The 22,075-nt window shown below is 42.1% G+C and overlaps 3 protein-coding genes across 3 annotated transcripts; all 3 read right to left on the bottom strand.

The window, feature by feature from the left end:
* Positions 1 to 2,422: 2,422 nt before the first annotated feature.
* On the bottom strand, positions 2,423 to 12,149 carry LOC144740862 (putative Polycomb group protein ASXL2). The gene is given in 17 exon segments (XM_078623574.1): positions 2,423 to 3,679; positions 3,881 to 4,162; positions 4,611 to 5,328; positions 5,597 to 5,702; positions 5,875 to 5,971; positions 6,222 to 6,382; positions 6,844 to 6,950; positions 6,952 to 6,970; positions 7,347 to 7,464; positions 8,348 to 8,466; positions 9,764 to 9,854; positions 9,857 to 9,889; positions 10,035 to 10,082; positions 10,084 to 10,144; positions 10,932 to 11,014; positions 12,092 to 12,130; positions 12,132 to 12,149. Coding segments are annotated over 17 exon segments (3,357 nt in total).
* Positions 12,150 to 12,958: 809 nt separating this feature from the next.
* Positions 12,959 to 17,938, bottom strand: LOC144740861 (kinesin-like protein KIF3B). The gene is given in 12 exon segments (XM_078623572.1): positions 12,959 to 13,097; positions 13,688 to 13,866; positions 14,085 to 14,199; positions 15,108 to 15,242; positions 15,489 to 15,607; positions 16,128 to 16,217; positions 16,219 to 16,251; positions 16,370 to 16,408; positions 16,410 to 16,685; positions 16,763 to 17,092; positions 17,094 to 17,770; positions 17,773 to 17,938. Coding segments are annotated over 12 exon segments (2,298 nt in total).
* Positions 17,939 to 19,237: 1,299 nt separating this feature from the next.
* LOC144740859 (trifunctional enzyme subunit alpha, mitochondrial-like) lies at positions 19,238 to 22,019 on the bottom strand (the record flags this gene model as incomplete). Its single annotated transcript, XM_078623570.1, is given in 17 exon segments — positions 19,238 to 19,383; positions 19,542 to 19,557; positions 19,559 to 19,688; positions 19,866 to 19,936; positions 19,939 to 19,965; positions 19,967 to 19,983; positions 20,074 to 20,269; positions 20,392 to 20,460; positions 20,554 to 20,604; positions 20,606 to 20,695; positions 20,780 to 20,866; positions 20,950 to 21,105; positions 21,107 to 21,122; positions 21,374 to 21,508; positions 21,797 to 21,864; positions 21,866 to 21,907; positions 22,000 to 22,019. Coding segments are annotated over 17 exon segments (1,337 nt in total), but the record flags the coding sequence as incomplete, so codon positions are not given.
* Between the last annotated feature and the right edge of the window lie 56 nt (positions 22,020 to 22,075).

The following is a 22,075-nucleotide window of genomic DNA, read 5'->3' as shown; positions in this document are numbered from 1 at the left end:
AGGTGTATTTAAAAAACATTTGTGTGGGGTTGTACAATTTGTGTCAAAAGATTCAAATGCAATGATGTGAGACTCCCACTCAACACACCTCCCCTATCTAACAACAATGAAAAAGGCGTGGACGTAATGTTGGTACCCTGTGAATGTGTACAAATGTAGACAGCTACACACACAGAACATCTCTATGGAAAAATACAGACCCATGAATCCACTGGAAAACCTGGGCCTTATAGAACATCATATACCTGGTCAATTTGAACTATAAAAGACATGTACGGTGGTTTGCCCAGTCTAAATAAAATCACAGGAACACAGACAGCCAATATATTATTATAGAGTAAATACCCTGTTGATTTTTTTTCAAACAATTAGCAAATAGATGTTTCAATATTAAAATATATTAATTAAAATATATTACTTTGATTAATCAGTCAAACATTAAAAACAAGATCAGATTTTTTTTCTTAAGGTGACTTTGGCATGTTACCTTGGAAATAATTGCTCTTGTATACAGGCCTATTTGCATTTTGAGGAAAAAAATATAACTACTTTTCTAAAACCATGAACTCTGGAAAAAGCCTCCTGAGGTAATGCTTCACATTTGCCTTTTTTGTATGTTAGCATGTAGCACTGTAAGCATTAATACTTTATTAGTGTCATGAAATAATGCTACAGTTATATCATTGTACCTCACAACAGAGCTTGTTTATCTGATGGATTAGACAAACAGTATTATTAAAGAAATCACCTGTAAGAGCCTGAATATGGTAGCCAATACCACAGATTTATCACAGAACTTGGAGATACATTATGTATTTCCTCTTTGTATCTGTGATCATTCCATAAGTGAGGCTTTACTTGGAATGTAAATCGACTGGTAGGTTTTTCACGCAAAGGAAGTTCGCATGTCTTAAAACAGGGAGGGACACAAAATGTTCTGTTTATATGCTGCCCCCTATTGATTTGGAGTGTGCACTGTTTGCGCAGATCGCCCAAATTGTACCTGTATTGTTGTATTTTAAATACTTAATGTCACATTTTAATGAAATTTTTGACACTTCAAAAAGGCCGTTTCACAATGAAGTATTGCGGTAGTCTTCATCAGCGTATTCAATTGCACCTCCAAATAACTGAATTCAACAATAGCATGCTGTATGCTAAACCATCTAGCATTTTAACTTTTTCTTTTCTTTCCACATTCTAAAATATTTTGTAATAAACCTCTGGTTAGGCATTAGCAAGTTGTCTTTTGTTGTATGACTAAAATAAATTTCTACATCTAGGCATATAACATGAATGAACAAATATGTACAGTGAAACAATTCTTTTCATTTTCTACCCTCAAGTGTTTTTTTCCCCACTGCTAGCTGATGTTGTCTACTCAGCTTATACATTCCTACAAGCATGAAAAAACCCATTTTAAGGGTGACAACATCAATTTTCTGGGGAGAAAATGCACGTTCACACAGTAGGAAGTGAATCTAGATCTTAACCTGCAGTGGGAAAAGACCTTGCTTAACTGCTGTTGCAAAAAAACAACAACAAAGGAACATAAAACTTTTGTTATATATATGGTTTTCCCCCAGGTTTTTTAAGCATTTAGGAGATTTTAAAAAAATCTATATGATTATCTTTATTCCTTTGATTTTTAAGTGCTTTAAGTACACACTTACTATCTTTCATCTGGGGCTTTTCAAGTGCTTCACCCTGTGACTGTTAGTCAAAAAATTCTTATGTGCAATCCTCAGGAGTTCAATTTTATGAAGTATCATTCAAAATTCATTTTGTATTTTATTTCTAAAACTATACATGATCTTAAATCTTGAGTGATATTAAATCTTGAGTGTTGAGTAAATGTACAGTGGTATATAAAATAGTTACTGTAAGTTGTTGTAAGCACTTCCCTGCCATGTGTGCATAAATGCCAAATAGGAGGTACTCTACAACCGACGATTATCATTAGCACCCTTTTTCGCCTTTAAACCAAAACTAAATAGGCCCAATAATAAAAGTGTCAGTCTAAAACATAACAGTCATTATGTTCTACAAAAATAGCAACATTCATTTTTCCCTCCATTTTTTTAAACTACACAAATATATTTAAAAAAATATATCATATTAACCCTAGCCAAGTGCAAACAGTCAGATTTTATACCCATTCGACAGACGACTGATCTGATTTAAAACGGATTGATCTTTCTACAAAAATGATTGCACGTTATGTTGGTGGATTTAAAAACCATCCAGTGTAAATCTTTCCAACAGCGACCACATTCTGGTGGCTTTGTGGTGTGTGTGTGTGTGTGTGTGTGTGTGGCTAATGTGTTTCAACCCAGAAATGATTGTGTAATAGATTGTAAATGACCTAATCTGTGCCTCAACTGAGCACAAAATGAACTTTTACATGATTTCTGATTTGATGTCATCGTACCACTAAGCATGAGACGCACAGCTTTGAAGGGCCAATGCAGTCGTCATGGCAAAAGGCTCCACAGCCTTTGCACATGATCATCGCCTTTAATCGGCAGTAGCATTTGGACTGAACGTCCTCTATATTGGTACCCTCTAAGTAGGACTGTTCGGGGGAGGGCTTGTTCTGGTTTGTGTTGTCTAAGGAGTTACTGGAAGGTATGGTGGTGACAGTCACTGAGAAAGACATGACGCTGCTGTGGACACCGTCAGCCTCGGATGAAGCAGTTGAGGAGGTGGTGCGTGCAGAGCTGCGGTTCAGAGTGTGAGGTACAGACATGCTGATCGTGCCACCGTAGCATGACGTTACCATAGATTCCTGATTATCGTGTGTTTTCTGGGCAGACAGCTGCTGGTGACCCGGGTCCTTTTGGGTTAAGTATGGCTCGGAATTTCCTTGATTGTAGAGTTGGAGTTGTTTATGTTGTAAAAAGGGGCTGGCATCTTTGGCCGGTGCATTCATGCTGTTGTGACCGGTACCAGCAGCACTCTCCTCCAGTCCAGGTTCTGTTTTGATTTTGGAGTGCTGCTCAATGTTCCCCGTGTCATTGAACTTAGTTATAGAGAATCCTTGCTGCTCCACTTTAACCCCAGAGACCTCTTCTCCGTCTGCACTTTCCCTTTTTAAACTGGACACGTTTGGAATGACAGACTGGTGGTGTTTCTTGCTCTCTGGTCCTCGGCCGTATGTGGACAGGTTGAGAAGATAATGTCCCGTCATGGCAGGCCTGGGCCTTCTCTTACGACCGGAAAAGCCTACAGCAATTCGGGGTCGTTCTTGGTGCTCTTCTGCATGCACCATATGATGGGATTCGTAGTGAAGTGGTGGAGACCCCAAACCTCTAAACACCTGGCTGTGCTGGACATTTCTCTGCATCAGTGCCTGTAATATCTGCTCTTGAGTTTCCTTGTCAGGAAGTTCCCTGTGATGCTTCGTGAATTCCGACAAAATCCGTCCAGTTGTACTGAACTGGGGCGGCATCTGCTTATCAGTCCTGTGCTCAGCAGCACCACCAGGGTTTGAATGTGGTGATTTACCTTTATTACCCAAAGGTGTGTTCTTTGCCTCCACCTTTGCTAAAGGCTTTGGCAGAATCTGCTCTAAGGGAACCTCTTTTCCCTGCAGCAGCTGCGTGACCAGCGGGTTGTTTGCGGGGATACAGGAGCTGGTCCTGTTGGATAATCCAGCAGGGGATTGGATTTCCTGAGCCTGCAAAGAATGCGCATCAGAAGGAATGGGTTGTGATGATGAGTCTGGATGCATGTGAACGGTGTCAGACCCTGCACTAGTGGTAAAAGATTTATTTTCACTTGTGTTTGAGTAAAAGGTTTGGGATTGATTTGGACTCAGACGACCAATGGAGTCCAGTAGGCGAGAAGGTGGTATATGGGTGCGGCTGCTGGGACTGACTAGTAGCTTAGCTGATGCCTGTGGGGCTGTTGGGCTGGGGCTTGGGGAGGGCTGCTCCACACTGCCGCCACCTGGCCCCGGTCCTGGAACCGCACCCTTTGAAGCAGATGATACTGCTGCAGCTGCTGCTCGCTGTGCTCGGGCAAGCTGAGCTTTGGCTTTGATGTCGGCCAAAGTGCGAGCGCCGGTACGGCCAGGGCTGCTGAGTGGGGTGGAGTGAGGTGTCCGAGGGGAGACTTGACTTGGTGACACAGGAACTGGAAGTATTCTTGACACTGGGATCTGCAAAAAGAACCAAAACCCAAATTTAATCTTTGGGAATTCTTACATTTTGCCTCCTAAAACAAGCAACGTTTTTGGCGTACTGGTGCTGTGACCATTGAGATTAAAGGAGGACAAGTGGATTACATTACAGGAACGGATTGAAAAAGGGCAAATTGAAATGGGGAGTGACTTTTAGGATGTGAATGACTTTTTACTGTTAATTGAGATGACAATACAGCCTCTTGCAAGATTGAAATGGTCATGTTACAGAGATGTCCTGAACTACAAATCATATTCTACTGACTTATCTTTTTATTGGTGCAGATGACCATTAGATCAGATTTTATTGACTAAAAATAAAGATAATCCTTGTAAAAAATATAATACCCTGTTATGTAACACTAGAAATCAAATTTATCACAGATTATTATATTAACGACAGAGTTTGACTAAAACATGTTCCTACCTTGAGTGGAGGAACTCTCTGATTTGGTGTAGCAGGGCTAGGTGTGGACGATGCTGGAGGAGAGACTGAGGAGACTGAAGATACGGAGGAAACCGAGGACATGCGGGGTCTTTTCTCTGGTGTTAATTCACCCTCTATCTCACAAGCAGACTTTCTTTTAAGTGCTTCTGAGGAGCCACTGTGCTCAGGCCTGACCTCCTCTTTCTCCTCAGCAGGCTTAACCAGAGACAGCGGCTGATCCTCTTTTAACTCAGTCTTTGGTGGACGGCTTTTCTTGACAGCCAACTGCGGGAGCTCAGTTTTCTCTTCCATCATGTCCTTCTTATGTTCAGTTTCAGGCAGCTGGCTTTTTGTTCCCAGGTTCCTCTGTTTGTCAGCCTCTGGCTCTGTTACCACAGGAACTGGCCCAGGCTGAGCTGCTGCGTTTAACTTACGCTCCTCCGCGTACTGTGAGCGCCGAGTTTTCATCGGCTCTGTGCTGGAGAGAGACTCTTTCAGAGCAGGTTTCAAAACCTCCACTGATGGAGACTGCGTTGGCTTTACGTATTTGACTGCAAGTGCAACAGCATCCGTCTGTCCGTTGTCCTGTGTGTCCTTGATCTGATTCAAAGCTTGAACAGCCGGTCCCTTCAGATGAGGCTGGAACTCGGACCTGGCCGAATCCTGACTCAGGTCAGCCTTTGTCAGTTCTTTGGATTCCTCATAGCTGAACCCAGAACTACAGAGACACAGAGAGGCAGGAAACAAATACACAAATCAAGTTACGTTAGGAGAAATAAATCAAGTTTTAAGTAATTCTTACGCAATATAAGAAAATATTCAAAGATATAGCCAGTATACATGTTTGTATTATGCCAGTTTAGTTTCATTAGATTCAGGAAGCACAGACAGATTTTGTAAAATATGAGATGATATGCCTTCAAAGTTTTCCAAATAAAGTAAATCAAAACCATATTTTTGATGAATCAAACATGATGACAACGTACTTTTCACCATAATAGCTTTCAAAGAAGGCCTCCTTCCAGTGCTCAACTTTCTTTTCTTTCTCAATTTCTTGCCGCATTCGAAGCTGTAACTCTGGAGTGAATTCTCCTGCAAGTACAGATGTTATATAAGTGGAAGAAAAGAGAACAACACAAAACCTGTAAATATGCAGTGGACCTTGGTGAGTGGAAGAACAGAGAAACCACACGAAACCTGTAAATATGCAGTGGACCTTGGTGCTGTTATCTGTCTGTGAATGTAAGCTGGAGGCCTTACTGACCTTCAGCCAGTCTTTCCTTCCATGACTGTGCTGCTGATGTGAAGAACTCATTGTTTAAGGCAGAACTAGTGACCTTCAGAAGACCGTCCATACAAGCCTGAGGAGAGGAGGCGCAGCGTTATGACTAACATCACCACACTGACCATCCCTCCTGCAACACATGGACTCCACAGATCCTTGTCACATATGAACGTTTACAATGAGTGATTTTACTTACAGCTGTTTGGTAACAGGGAAAAAAGTTACCACCGATATCACAACATAACCAATTTGATTGCACAAAAGATTATGATAAAATTGCATTCAACATTTTATGCAATATAACGCAAAGAAGGAATTGAACCTACCTGTTGGTCGACTGCAGGCAGCAGTTTGAGCAGCCTCTGTTGGCAGTCGGGGGGCAGGACAGAAAAGGTGTGCTTATTGATGATTGCCCGCAGGTTGGTGTTTACCAGAATCGAATCCGGTGTCTCCACATCGATGTTACACTTGGTACGTTTCAGCTGTCCTGCAAAACAAAACAAGACCCAAGATGCAAACAGTTAAAGATAAAATAAGTGGCAAGAGACATTTATTTCTAAATTCATTCAATAAATGGAAAAAAAACAAAACATTGTATTTAATGATAATTAAGGCCTGTGAAGGTTCTCAGTCATCCAAGAAATAGTAAGCACCTGGACTAATTCGTAAGCAATGGCCTTGATATTTGAAGACATTTCGCCACTCATCTGACAACAGCAATGGAAGGAGAGCCAAACCTCACACCCCTTTGTGGGCGTAAACCACCCAACTGAGGATGTGTAGCAGAACTCCCCACTACAGTACCTACAGTATCATACTTACAACTGAACTTACAACTGAAGAAGCTTCTTGGATGAGGGGCAAAACATCTTCAAATCCAGTCACCCGGATAAGTGGAAGATAACGACATCGACAAAGTACATTTCCACAACTTCATATTAGACATACCTGCACTAAGACGACTGGACCTCTGAGAAACCTTTCTCGGTACGACTGGGTGGCACAAATCTGGTGAACAAAGAGAAGCAGTTATAAAATGATTATCTTCACATAAAGTTCTGTTTCAGTTCCCACACTGATGCTCTAGAAAATGAGTCATGGTTGTATGATGATACTCAGCCTTTTGTTGTTGGACTATCGAAGAAGTCACAATATCTAAACTGACACTGAAAATTGTGGCTGACAAATTTTAATACATGTTGTAGTTGTTTTCCGAGATTTAGGACTTTCAACTTTTGAATAAGGAGGTCTGCAGGTTACACATCTGTTACACATCTGATGTCTGTCAGTCCTAACATTGTTCCAAGTCGACTGTCAGTGGTCTATTAGTTGGTTGACTCAGTATGAAACAACAAATTGGACAATGAGAAACTGAAAAATTCCAAAAATTCAGACGTGCTACATTTTGGTTGCAGGATTGTGGTGCATATAAAAACGTATATATAACTTACCTGTCTTGGTTGTGATGTCAGCCATATCTTTGATGGTCTTCAGAAGAAGTCTAGAGTTGGAGCTCGTTGGCATTGCCCCTTGTCTGCGCTGGTTTCTCTGTTGCTGCTGTTTCAACGCCTGAAAATTGACAAAATAAACAAACAGCAGGCAGAATGAGAAATAAGAGTGTGTGAATCTCTTTCTGTTCTCTTGTAACTACTCCCCCAGAGTCAGCTGGCTGGCTAAATAATAGCTAAAACACAACATAGGTTGCATAACAGCAGCAAAGAGTCTCACAACATTATATTACCAGATTAGTTCCCAGAAGGCCTTTTTCTTTTTACTGACCAAAATATGAGGGCAGTTTCAGGAGAATACACACCACACCATACAGCCTCAGTAGCACTACTCGTATAGCTTGCCCAATAAATGAATACAAATTGGAATTAGAGAAAACTCTCTGCCAGCACAGATGGAGGGGAATTACAATCAAGTGAAATCTAATTAAAACGGAACACAAACACCGCCTGAAAGAGTGGATTATTGGAGTGTTAATACAGTAAAACCAGCTACTTTCCCGAATATCTTATTGTGTTTGAATAAAAAGCACAAGATATTAAAAAAAAAGACCAAAAACACAAAGGACAGCTACGGGAGCCAGGGAAAATACCAATGATGTTTACAGAAAACAAGCAAGAAATAGATGTTTTATAAATGTAGTGAAATCTGCATAGACTGATTATATATTAAATATCTTTTGGAGTTTAGAATAAGAATATTCAGCTGAGCTTTTTGTGGTCGCAATAACAAAGGGCAGAACTCTGCATTAAAACTTACAGCATATCTGAGGACAAAAAAGTTGCTTGTATTGCTAAGTGGGAGATTTGTACGGGTGTTTGTGAGACCGAGGGTGTGACCAGAACCCAGGAAACATCTGACAACAACATGCCTTTGCTATTAACTACTAACGCAGCATTTTCTGACAAAGTATAGAAGGAGAAAACACAGAACACACCAGTACCTGTTTCAAAGCTTTCTTGCTGTGTTTCTGCGAGGGAGAGATGAGCTTATTGGTGGGGACAGAAGGCGAAGAGCAGCGAGGCTGTGGAGACGACGGCTGTGACTGCAGCTTGGAGGGAACTGTGAGATACGAAAACACAGATGTTACCAAATACACTTCCTGAGGGAGGTGCAGACACTTAATCGCATTGTTCTTTTGTTTTGATGAAACTGAAACCAAAGCTGTGCACAAAGAAGCAGATTTGATTTCACTGTTAAAATATTATATTTAGGGGAAAAGGCAAAGAAAGGGCCGAAACATTTCAATGGGGGATTGTTTGGGGCTCAATGTCTTTTTTAGTATATATTTTGAACAAGTCATCTTTCAGTGCCTCTTCTCATTTCAATCTTAATTTGAATTTCATTCCGTGTTTTTTTTGCATTCATTGGTTCAACACTGGAGTCCTCCCACTCAGCTGCAAACCAAGGTTATTTGCCAGGCATTTTGTCTGCATGCATAATGAGGAAGTGGTCATAGGGCTTGGTGAGAAAATACAGCTTCCTCTTTCACAGTCACTTAAAATATTCAAGTAGCAAAGACCAATAATGATAGTTAGTGAAAGAACAGACTGCAGGCAAATAAACGAATGACAAACAACTCCCTGCACTCAGTTTCAGTCAGGTGATAAAATCTGCTGAGGAAAAAGCTGTATTACCAGACAGGACAGACTTACCTTACATATAGCACCTTTAATGTGCTGCCTAGGCTACAGACAGGCATTACAATATTCAGAACAAGACCTTCATACTTGTCGGTTTAGAGAAGGAGAACTAAGCCAGGAAAAACTAATGTGGGTTGTTGATCAGAGTCTGTGGCAGCTGTGTTGTGGAGCAGGTTGTTGTCTGGCTCAGTGCAGCCATCTGTGCTGCCAATGATCCAACACAACCCTACTGCCTGAAGCAAACTATTATTTGCTCAACCAAATCAGATTCTCCAGTAACATAAGCAGATAACTGTCTTTCATTCAATGTATGTAAAGCTCACCATGGACACAATATACAGTGAAAATACAGTGAAAATGTTTCCACTGGGCATCTGTTTGTCTCATAAGAGACCAAAGAACAGATGATATGCAGAGAGTGAGTACATGCTTACATTTCTTTTAGTTAACACAAGTTTGTTTATCATCATATTTGAATAGTTTTGAATGGGATGGTGGAACTTATTCTCCCAGTGAAGCCACTTTCCCTCAGCTTCTCTCATCTACTGTTACTTCCACTGGTTTCCAATACCAACGGCTGATAAAGTGCTAACCCTCCTGAAAAGTGGAGACTCAAAATCAATCTCTTGTACTGATCCTCTGGGCGAAACTCATAAAAGTGACTGTAAATCACACAGCGACGTCAAACTGTTAATGCTTTCCTGTGCAGTGGACACTATTCTCTCTGCTCCCCCGAGTGTTGGTACTGCTGCTGTTTTCTGTGCTTTGGGAGTCTGAGAGATTGTCACTGCTGTCCTCAGAATCCTCTCAGACAGCTCCTTTGCTACATCCGAGATGTCCTTCTACATAAAATAGAGAAGATGTGCAGTGTGCTATTTTTATGACAAATTATGGAAAGGAACAAAATACACACACAGCCCAACTTATCGAATTCACTCACAATAATCAGAGACTAACAGTTTTGGTCTTTGTAAGCCATTAACTAACCTTTAATGTGTAAACTCCCATTCTGCCTGGAACCTTGTAGAAGATTCCCCTCCTCGCCACGAGAGTTTGTGTGCAGCATGGCATTCAGACATGCCAAAGGCGAGGTTCCACTAGATCATTGGAGAAAAACAGAAATGATAAGCTGTTCCCAAATAAGTCAGAGCGAGCGGGGAAAAGAAGCAAATGGGCTGTGCTGACCTCTGGGGAGAAACTGCTATCATGCATCAAGAATTAATATCAATTACAGGCAATTTTCTGCTGATTTGACTGCAATCCATTGCAAGGATTGGTTCAAGCCAAAACTGATCATTGCAGGAGATTAAACTTGTGACTACTGCATAAAAATCATCTGTGAACATTTTCAAAATAAACAAGTTAATAGGAGTGCATCGTAATGACTCAGAACTGATTGAAGAGAAATACATAGGTCATTAGAAAAAACATCCATTAAAAAAATCCACCTATTATTCATTTAGAAAATTCATCTGCTCTTCTTTTAATACACGACATTTTTTGAGGTTACAAAAGTAACACATAGCTTCCCTCATAGCTTCATCATCTTCCACGATTTCTTTCTTGTGTGTTTATACAACAGGTAAGTTATATGCATATGTCAAACACTGTGACTTTATGCACTTGAACACAGGACATGTTATTGTTAATGACGTGCAGAAAATGAAACCAAACACTGAGTGAGTTGGTTACATTAAGGGTGGGGAGCTAGCTTGTTCTTACCTTCTGGATGAAAACAGTGACAATAAAACAAAAAGAGATGAAACAATTAGAAATTAAGTGAAATATTCACGACAACGTGACCAAGGAAATAAGAAAAGGAAATGAAAAAACAGACGGCTGTCATGCTCTCAGGAACGCGTCTCTGGACTGGAGGATGTTTACCTGATTTCTTTCAGCCTTTCTCTTTGGATCACCTGCAAGATTTCTTTATGGCTCATAGGTGTGTTGGGGTATTTCTCCAAAACCTACAATTCAAACAAATCAATTACATGTTGACACAAGTTGTAAGTTATTCAAACTTTCAGACAAAGCCTGAAATGTCACATCCCAACACATTTTAACATGTTTCAACAAACCCGGATCCTCGGAGTTCCTTTATAGCTTTACATTTAGATGCCCATCTCTACCCAGTGTACACCATATTTGCATTATTTATGATTAGAAATGAAAAGTAGATGGTACAAGTACATGCATAAATGTTATCATAGAATTACAGAAAGAAAAGAGGACTTGGTGGATAGAAGCCTTAAAGAAACTGAAGTCATCACTGGAAGCATGTCTTTCTCTGCTTTGCTGTGATCACATTAGAATTAAACTTAAATACTGTTTGGAAACTATCGTTCTGACATTGTTTATGCACGATTATGTCAGCCGATTGGTCACTGTGAATGGCGATTGCGTGAAGGCAAGTAATAGTTATCAACACAAGCGATAAACCTTGTGCTGTGGTTATGAACCCGTTATTGGCAGAGTCTTGTTGTCATTAGCAGGCTAAGCTAGCTATAATGCTAGTAACGGGGATACTTCGTCAAAACATGGGATGCAATAACATAGCCTGTTCAGCTAAAGCAGCACTACAGTATCACGGAGGATATTAGCATAACACATGTAGTTCGAGCTGTTGTCCTGGCAAATGTCAATAGGTAAACTTATCGACGAGCTGAGTTGTCTAAGCAGGAGCTTGCATGCTAGCCCAGTTAGCGCTAAATCCTGACGTGATGACTTCATTTTTGATTTCACTAACTTAAACCTTCATGTCACCTACACCGTGTGGGTTCGGCGCACGGAGGGAGTTCGAACACATGCTTGGGTGCAAACACACGACACGGCCCCTTCGCTGTTGTTAAGTGCTGGATGGTGACAGTTTTCTGACAGCTAAAAACGACGCTCCTCCATATGCGCCGCCGTCTACGTGGGCCTGGCGCTGTGTGCGCACCGCTCCGTCTTCAGCAGCAGGTCATGAACTCATAAACACAGTTGGACAAGTGGGAACGCTCAAGAAAACAAGCACAACGAACGGCAGGAAAAGACGCATTTAATACCGTTTTAGCAGCTTCCGCCCACGTCCTCCCCTTCTTTTTTCTTCTGCCTCTCCCTCATTGTGGACGTCTTGTAGCAGAGTAGTGCAGAATTTGCTTGTTTCAGTGGGGATGTTGCTTTAGTTACCGCGTAGGGCCCCACTCCGTCTGCCATGTTGGACTTACTGTAAAGAGTCATGTGACCCCGAAGGAGACGTCATCATACTGTATCTGTCATTTCTAAGTTTCTCTGTATTTATACAGCTGTCAACAGATAGTATCAGTATCAGAGTGCACAACCTTGACTTTTTGCAAGTTCAACAGCTTTATTTGTAAGCAAAAGAACGTTTGATGATTTTACAACTATGAAAAAAATAAGCACTGCCAGCTTTTTCTTCACACGTCTCACAATGACATCAGCAATGAACTAGTTTTCCAACATCAACCTCCACTGTTCTGACAACTGAACACATGCTGCTTATTCTCTTTAAGGAAAAATTACATTTCTTCCCAGTCTTTGAAAAAAAGAAATGCATACAGAGGAAAAAGAAATCTGTCAATACTAAATGCCAAAAGTTGAAGTTTTGGCTGTGCTATTTGTTGAGGTGTTGAGAATCTACATGGTTTAAGCAACAGCAGACAAAAAAGCAAACTGTGTAAGATCACTTAAGTTAAATTGACCACTGAATTCATTTAACAAGCATTTCTCTTTAATATATTTGTTGTTTTGGTTGCTTCTTCAATGCTCATTGTAGTTTTTTCTTATTTTAGATGTGGGTTTGAAGTGGAAGGATTTCTTCCTAGTGACCATCTAGAGTTTTTTTTGTGCCACCTGGGTCAGGGGTTTAAGCCCTCGTCTGCATCCATGAGGATGCATTTCACGGGCTTGTCTCAACTGGCACTACAGAGTGGAAGGAAGGCGGCAGAGTACGGCCTTTGTCTCTGACTGTGAGAGAAGCTCTGGGATCCCGGTGTCAGTGTGGTGGATGACAGGGACGATGAAACAGATGCTGCTTGTGGTGCCTGATACCTGTAGGAGTCAAATAAAATCCAACATTAAAAGTGAAATACATTCATTCTTTGCTGGCCCACATCATGAAAACTGGAACCGATGCCACCATTGCCTCCCATGAGACATGACTAAAACTGTCCAGATGGGAGCGCTATACTTCTACGTATGTTTCGACTAACAGACAAAAGTTTGGTGTATTGTTTGAGCCAATGAGATAAACATTGATATTAGAAATTAAAAATTGTTGAAAATCAAGGCCATTGTCGACCAAAATAAATCAATAACCATTGGCCATTGTATTGATTGCTGAAAGTGGGGGTGTCCGTTTTTTTTCTTTTACTCAATAAGATTACAGACTAAACAAAATGAAAGAATCTTCCAGGATCCAGATATTTGTCTGAATCACCTCATGTAAGAATTTAAATCCAACCAGTAGTACACACACACACACACACACACACACACACACACACACACACACACACACACACCACAGTACCCCTTGTTTCCCCTTTCAGAACATTGGTAACTATCAACACAGTTCTTTACAGAGCGAGCCTTTGCAGAGAATCTTTACCCATGTAAGACATGCATTCCTAATCTCTCACCAGGACTGTGATTTCCTGACCCGTGAAGATGAGTGGGATCGCTCTCTGAGAGGAACATCTAGCAGAAGGTCCTGCATCAGCCTGGGAGAGAAAGCTCTCTCCAGATGCGCTCCATTGAGGTTCAAGTTGAACATGGTTGGTGGAGACATGTCTAACTCCAATAGCATGACGTTCTCAGCCTGTACAAGCAGATAAGATTAATATCATAAATATGCGTGTAACCTTATATTTATTACATTGTTTCAACATGGAACGCTGTGAATAGTTTCCATAGCAACAGCCACCCTCACTCCTCCACAGGGAAGAGGGAGGGGGTGCATGAATGTAAAAACTTTAACTCTTTACCTCTCTGACTTTACAGTACTTTCACTGTCCAAACAAATATCCAAGCACTGACCTGATATCTTGATGGGGCCCCAGTTGCCGTGGCAACAGCCATCTGTGCATACTGGCTGATCGGCCTCTTGTATCCCACAGCAGAGAGAGGCCTTCTCCTGACCTGAGTGGGTGCACTGGGATGAGGATGCAGAAAAAAAGCTGGATGTTAAAATCTGTTATAGCAGCTGAGATATCGGCCATTGATCGACTCATCACACCTGACCAGTAATAAAAAAAAAAACCTGTGTAAGATATTTAAGACTCTGGTGGAAGCAGACCATGGGGATGACAGCCGTGGAAACATGTCTGCCATCAGAGTAATTTTAGGGTGCTACAGTTTCCATGTTGGAGCAGATCATATCTACGAGGGCTGAAAGAAGAATTGTTGCTTGTTTTTTATCAATGATGGGAGATTTTTTGAGCAGAATGTTCCGAGGCTAGTGTGGGGAGAGGGTGTTAAACTGTTCAACAAAATGTCGTACTCATCCTCATGGCTCACTCTTCTAACATACATGTTTGCCAAAAAAAGGACAAAACCTAATACAATTCAGTTATCATTTACATTTTGCTCAATCACACTACATGTAATTTGTAATTCAGACTCTAAGTTTTCAGTTCAAACATATGGCCACAAAAAATATTGATTACTGCAATCATCAGTTTCCTGTCTCTCATGAGACAGATAATCAAAGTGTTCGAATCGCTGAGTGAAAAGGCAGAATTTGAGTCCGTTTGTTCCTCAGGGTAGAACATAGTAACTGCTAACTGCAGCTGATTCCCATCTGCAGACTGGACTGCTTCTCTCATGACTCTGGAGTTTAGCCTCCATTTTCTCCAAGTGCACTTTGAGTTCACAAATTATTGTTATATTTTTTCCTACATTTCCTCCCTATATTTCCCCTGCATTTCTTTCACTGTATTTTTGTTGTTTTCATATTTTATTATGTTTTTGAGTTTTTATTATTGCTATATTTCATTGTTGTTTTTCATCGTTGTGCATTAGTCTCCATGTCTTGACACACTTTTACATGTAGATTTTTACATGTTACTCTTGTTTCCTGACCTCTCTGGGATGACCGGCTGCAGTTTCCACTGATCCTCCTCGCTGTCAAAGTGCAGCCGATTCATAATCTTGTTCTTTTCCTCAGGAGGTATAAAGTTCTCAATCAAAAGATATCTGAAATACATGGATGTTACATGATCAGTTATAAATATGTTATATCCAATATGCATAGATATATGTACAATGATATTATTCCAAAAATGAATCATTATTTACCAATTCAAAGGCACATGAGTAGTTGACTACAGCACAACAATAAGTAACAATAAGCATAACATACAAAATAAGACAAATATATGTAAATATATATTGTACATATATAGTATGTATATACAGGGAACTGCCGTGTTTTGGACTCACTTGTACTTGAGCTCTCTGGTGAGCTCATTCTGTGTTTCCTCAAGCTCCTGTCTGGTCACAACATGCTCATCAATGACGTCTCTCATCTCCGCCTTCACCAGCTGCAATTTTGCATAGAGCTGTGCAGAAAATGGGAATAGTGATTATAGGTATGATGTCATTGATTAGTGTCGCTTCTCTCTTGCAAATAATAACGGTGGATAATAAATATTTTTTTTATTATTAGGGATGTGATGTGATATAATTTCCATGGCTTTTCAGCCCTTCATCAAACAATTGGACGAACAAAATGTAATTAGCATTGACCGGAATTCAGAACGTTTCACTGTGGTTACACCGCGCTGTCACATTCGATAATCAAATCAAACTTTCTCAGTGAGAAACAGATTTAGGAGTTGGGGCCTTTGAGTACCCTTTGTGACGTCACAAATCATTTGAATCGACCCCCGCTCAACATATTATATACTATAATATAATACTTCAAGACGCAGGAGACCGGTACCATAATCCCCTTTCACATGACGGACAATCTGTTTGTTGCCAGATAATCACTTGTCACCGCAGCCGGTGAATGTTATATTCAGGCCTGATGAATCGACCCCCCAGATAGAACATCATGAGGCGAGTGAGTCATCTCACCCTCTTCAGTTTCTTTGTCTTTAGTTCCACCTCCTGCTGCAGGAGGAGAACGTATCTCTCATCTCTAAGGGTCTCCTCATCCTGCAGCATTCACCTGCTGCTGGATCTCTCTCTCCCTCCGAATCTACAAATCAGAATAACAATAAGAAGAAGAATCGGAATAGCTCCATTAACGTCAGCGGAGGTCAGAGGTCACACATCCCTGCGGTGCGTTGTTACTGTTTGTTTGTGTTGTTTATTACCTGCTCTGCAATCTCTTGTCTCTTCTGCTCCAACATTTTTCTGTTGCTCATTGGTGTGATCGATGATCGTCTTTCCTCCCACTAACAACTTGCTCTCCATAGCCTGTGAAGAACACGTAACATATTGATGATTATTTATGGTATCGCCCATCTTCTGCTCCACCAGTGAGTCATTGACCGGACGCTGTCCTGTAACAACCTTATACTTTTTGATGATCTTCTCCAGGGCGTCTTGGTCCCACTCCACACTTTCACTCAGGTGCTTCAACTTCTCGCTGTTTCCCTGGCAGGTCAGCATCTTGGTGATGTCACCACCCTCTTTCGTATAGTGTTTTTACGACCGGTTCCTCCTCAACCACCATCTGCTGGAAGATCTCCTCGTCCAAAACCAACCATACATTTGCTAAATCTCTTGCTGTTCCTTCTCCTCCTCCTCTCCTTTGCCAGCATCCCTCGCTCCTCTAGCTGGGCCTTCAATCTTGCAATTTCCTCCTGGAACTCCCTCAGCAGTGCAGCTTTGGGATCTTCATTAATCCGAGGTTTGTTCTTGATGTTCTTGGCCCTGCTGGCATACCTGAGCGTGGCCAGGGTCTCATCATGGTTCTTGTGCGAAGGCCCCACTGTCGCTATCATGACAGTCTTTGCATTCCCGCCCAGCGAGTCCTGGAGCAAGCGGGTCAGTTTGGAGTCTCTGTACGGGACGTGGGTGGTCTTCCCGTCCACCCAGAGCTGAGATGACATTCCCCAGTGCCGAGAGGGACAGGTTGATCTTGGCTGCTTCCCTCAGGCGCCTCCCTTTTGCACCCGTCTTGCTCTGGCGCTCACTGCCAGCCAGGTCGACCATGTTGAGCTTGCCCACACGGATGTGGTCCTCGCCATCCGGCCCTTCCTCGCTGCACTCCACAGTGATGACAAAAATTGCATGGGAGCGAGAGCTGCGCTCGTTCATGTTGGTGAAGCCAACCGACCTGGACTGGTCGCCCATGTGCATCACGTGTTCGATCTCCGTGGCGTTCTTTGTGACCACTGAGGACAAGTCTTTCACATAAACGCCATAATCCATATTCTCTTTGAGTTCCAGTCTCTTGTTGTTGTCTTTACGCAGCAGATCTCTAATTTCCTCCTGGTAGATCTCGAGATATGACGACCTCACCAAGTATTTCTGATTCTGACTTCTGGATATATGTGTGAAAATGTGCTGGAATGAATTCGGTATTATGCCCTTCTTGTCTGGCTCCCTTGAGTCCCCCAGCATAGTGTAAGTTTTACCTGTCCCTGTTTGCCCGTAAGCAAATATGGTCCCGTTGAAGCCCTGGAGAACAGAATCCACCAGAGGTCTCACGGCATCATCATAGATGTCGCTTTGCACTGACTCCCAGCCATAAACAGAGTCAAAGGTGACACCTTCATTGGCTCATCAGGTGGCGCCTTCGGGTTCCTCACTGTGATCTGTCCCAGTTTGGCATCAATCTCCAGGATGTTTTCACACCCAGAAACCTCCTCTTTCCTGCTGATCGGCCGGCAGCGGGCCACCACCCTCACCGCCTCTCCGTGTTTGGCTCTAGACATGTTGGGCCGATGGAATCAGAGCTCAGATGTCCCCGCACTGACCGGCAAAGAAGACGGGCGGTGTCCACAGCTCGGCTCCATCCAGGTGCGGCAGCGGCAGCGGCAGCGACACTTTGGATAAATGCGCTCAGACGCACAAATGAGCGCAACTTGGAGACGTGAACATCCTCCCGACTGACGCAGCTTTTCCTTCACGATGTGCCGATGTCAGAGGATGTAAAAGATGCTGCGAGAGAAAAAACAGTCAGGGCGGACCACCACCACCCCCCCCCGACGGTTCACACCCTGCTGCTCCACGGACAATAGGAGTCAGACATGTGACCTGCTTAGCCAATTACATTTCAGCACATCCTGTCACGGTACATAATATAATAATAGAATATTATTTGATTTGATTAAATATGTAAAGAATAGCATTTGGAGTAAGAATTGTTTGCCACACATTAAAAATGAAAAATTGGCTTATTAGTTTTTATTCCTGAATCCTGGTTCAGGTCAAAGCCAGTCTCAAGCAATTCAAAATCTGGATGGATATTTTTCTGTGTACAATTTCAAAATTTGAGCAGCAAATTTGATGATGATTTGATGATGAGTAAAGAATAGAATATTAAATTAAGATTCATTTATGATTAACTTGAAGACGTCTTCAAGTAAACTAGAAGTCCAGTTGTCTACGATTTAACCCAGCAAGATACCATGGCCCCGGATGACTGAGAACCTTCACAGACATAAGCAGTGATTGTGCTCCTCAGGCAGCGGCGCCTTTTGTTCATGTCTGTGTGTGTGCGTCATTTACAAGCATAATGTTCTAAAACTCAAAAACAAAAAATACAAGTGACAGTATCAAATATGCTGAGCACTGCTGTTTCAGACACACAGTTTCAAGTCATGAGTTGCTGTATCAATTTGGGACTCAAGTCCAAGTCACACCACTCAATTCCAAACTTCTTTAAGATGTTTCATTTTATTTAGGTTGTAGATTTACATTAACCCAGGCCATGAAGACTTCAACGTACAAAACAGACAAAGAAAATTGCTGAACCACTCCGGTCGATATTCAGAGATGAATTCATCTGCCAGCTGGAGAATATTTTAATCTTTTTGCCTGTACAGTGTTTACATTCTGCAAACAATCAGTTTCCGCAAGTTTATTTTTTACATCAAGTCAATGTGAGAATACAAAAACAACAATCAGTTTTAAACAGCTTCGCCCCACTTATGATCTTATTATTATTATTAGGCACATTCTAGTGGACTGACTGGAGCTCCAAGTGCTACTGGCACGCTTGACAAATATGGTCACTTGTGAAATTTCTTGCTTGGATCTGCTGCGTGATCCAGGAGGAGTTGGCATGGCGTGAAGTGATTTCCGTAGACGGCTTCAAATCGCCTCATCTTCTCCACCAGCTTGTCGGCACCATAGGTGTCAACGAATCGGAAAGGCCCTGGAAGCAGTTAGCGATCCGTTAGCTTCGGTGTTAAAGAGATCATTAGGATGCGGCTCTTTTCTTCGTGACGATAATAGAAAGAAAGAGGAGGTGATCCTCTTCACCAACATATGCACACCATGAAGTCAGATGACTACGACTAGGGTTGAACTGACCTCCAAGACAGGGGGGGGAATCCCAGCCCGAACACAGCGCCGATGTCTCCCTCCAAAGGACTACTCAGAATGCCCTCTTGCAAACACAGCAGAGCCTCGTTGACAAACCGGCAGATGAGTCGGTATTGTACATCTGAGTCTGATGATCTGGAAAAATGTTAAAACAAAAAAATGAGTGAGTAAGTTTCAGTTGTTTGACATGTTGAAATCAAGTTTTATGTGATTAAACGTGATTAATTGGTAAGATTCTTTGAGTAATAACTGGCAACAATTTGTCGAAACAAATCACACAGCTTCACATAACAGTGACAAGCAGCAACTCACACAGCGGGATTCGGTGTCATCTTGTATTTTTCCAAGATTTCTGCAATTTCTTGGTTGACCCTCTCGTGTTTTTCATTCCTGGCTGGTAGACATAGCACCCCCCTCCCTGATTTGCGGCCTTGAGAGCAGGAAAATATAACACCAGAACATGAACACAAATACACAATGAGTGTAAATTAACATAAACTGTTCTCCGATGTAGCGGTACCTTTAATTCCCATGTCCACCATGGTCTTCAGAACCTCCACATTTCCGCCACCGAAGCGGGAGCCAAAAGCTTTGCCAAGGTCTTCAGCCACATGAGCAGCAACATCAATGCCCACTTCGTCGATGAGCGTGGCCGCGCCCACGGGGAAGCCGAAGCTCGTTGTGAGAGCATCTAACTTTTTGGGGTCGGCGCCTTCCTGCATTGACACAATGGAACAGATGAATACTATGAATACCTGCATGATATAATCTCATTTTTGTCTGTCTGTCAAGCCCCTTGTGATGTCTCTGCTCTTATATTATTTTTAACACCACAAACCTGAAACACTCGAACGGCCTCAGCCAACATCGGTGCTAAACACCTTGTCGTGTAGAACCCAGGTCCATCCTGAAAAGAAAAGTCAGTGTACATTGTACATTTTATTGTGGTATGTCTGTTGTACTGTAAACGTTTTATCAAAATCACAGTGCTGAACCTCACCCCAACAACAATGATGACTTTGCCCTGCTTCAGTCCCACCGCCACTGCAGAGGGCTGTGGTGTCCTTGGACGTCTTATCAGTGGTTATAATCTCCAGCAGCTGCATCTTGTCCACCGGAGAGAAGTAGTGCATTCCAATGACCTAAAAAAAAAAAAATCACAAAAAACACTCAGCAACTTGGTTCGCTTTTATTTGACAACAAACGTTTACACTTCAAACACAAACCTTGTCTGGTCTCTTGCTGGCAGCGGCAATATCCTTGATGGGCAGAGCGGATGTGTTGCTGGCAAATATGCAGTGAGGAGAAACCACCTGCAGATAAACGCTTGTTAGATGAAAGATCACGAGTCACAACAGGCATCAGCAGTGAATACTTTGGAGTCTGTGACACTCACGGCCTCCACTTCCTTCAGGACTGCATGCTTGATGTTGATGTCTTCAAACACGGCTTCAATAACCATGTCGGCCTTGTCAAAGCCGGCGTAATCCAGCTGCCCGGTCAGGTTGGACAGTATGCTGTCGCGCTCAAATGATGTGATGCTCTTCTTTTTAGGTCTTGTCATTGAGCCTTGTATAAAAGAAGCATTACTGTTAAAATGTTGTCTTTATGTTCTTATTTCAAAAAAAAAAAAAAAATAGGGCATTAAAAAGGCCTATTAAAATCAACACTTGACTGTGTCCTCACCTAAAACTTCAAGGAGCTCAAGCTAGCATCAATGGCAGACAGGAAACAGAACGGAAACATAACCTGGACATAGATAAAGTCTGGGTGCACCACGTTTACCCTCAAAGATGGGGTGCTGCTGTCACAGAACCTACCCCTTGTAAACCTGCTGCTGTCCCCTGGCCAGTCCAGCCTCAGTGGTGTCCTTCAGGATGGTGTGCACACCTTTGTCCACGGTTACCTGAGCGATACCTGCTCCCATCAGACCTGCACCCAAGATGGCGAGAGTCCTGTGATGAAACAGCCAACACACACAATTAATGGGGAAACTACAACATAAAAAAAATCCATCTGTGGCTTGTGTTATATCTAAATAAATTTCCTTTACTTTACTGATTTGGAGACATGACATTTACTGTGTCAAACACCACAGTGGGCGCATTAGGACGTCCACGTAGACTGGCCACCAAACACGTACTGGTGTGTGTTTTTCATAATAAAATAATTGTGTACACACAAGAGATTGAGCATGTTGACAGTCCCCACATCACACACAAACAAACATGATATTCACTTACTTGACTTCCTTTTGAGGAGCTCCAAAGCGGTTCTTCTTACACGCAACTTGACCATGATAGAGACCGATTCAAGGCTGCTGACTCTGTGGTTTTGGCCAAATGACCAAAATTCTGGGGGGAAAAAAAAACAAAAACAGAATTACAATTGTAATGACAATGTTACTGTTGTTAAAATAAAGGAAGGAAAAATACATCAAACCCACTTGAGACTCAGCCAAGTATCCTCACCGCTAAACAGTGACCCTGTCTCTCTTCCCGGTCTTCACACACTGAAAGTGA

This window comes from Lampetra planeri, unplaced genomic scaffold (assembly GCF_965212315.1).
Source record: "Lampetra planeri unplaced genomic scaffold, kcLamPlan1.2.h2 scaffold_320, whole genome shotgun sequence".
Classification (NCBI taxonomy): domain Eukaryota; kingdom Metazoa; phylum Chordata; class Hyperoartia; order Petromyzontiformes; family Petromyzontidae; genus Lampetra; species Lampetra planeri.
This window is presented reverse-complemented; position numbering and strand designations above follow the sequence as displayed.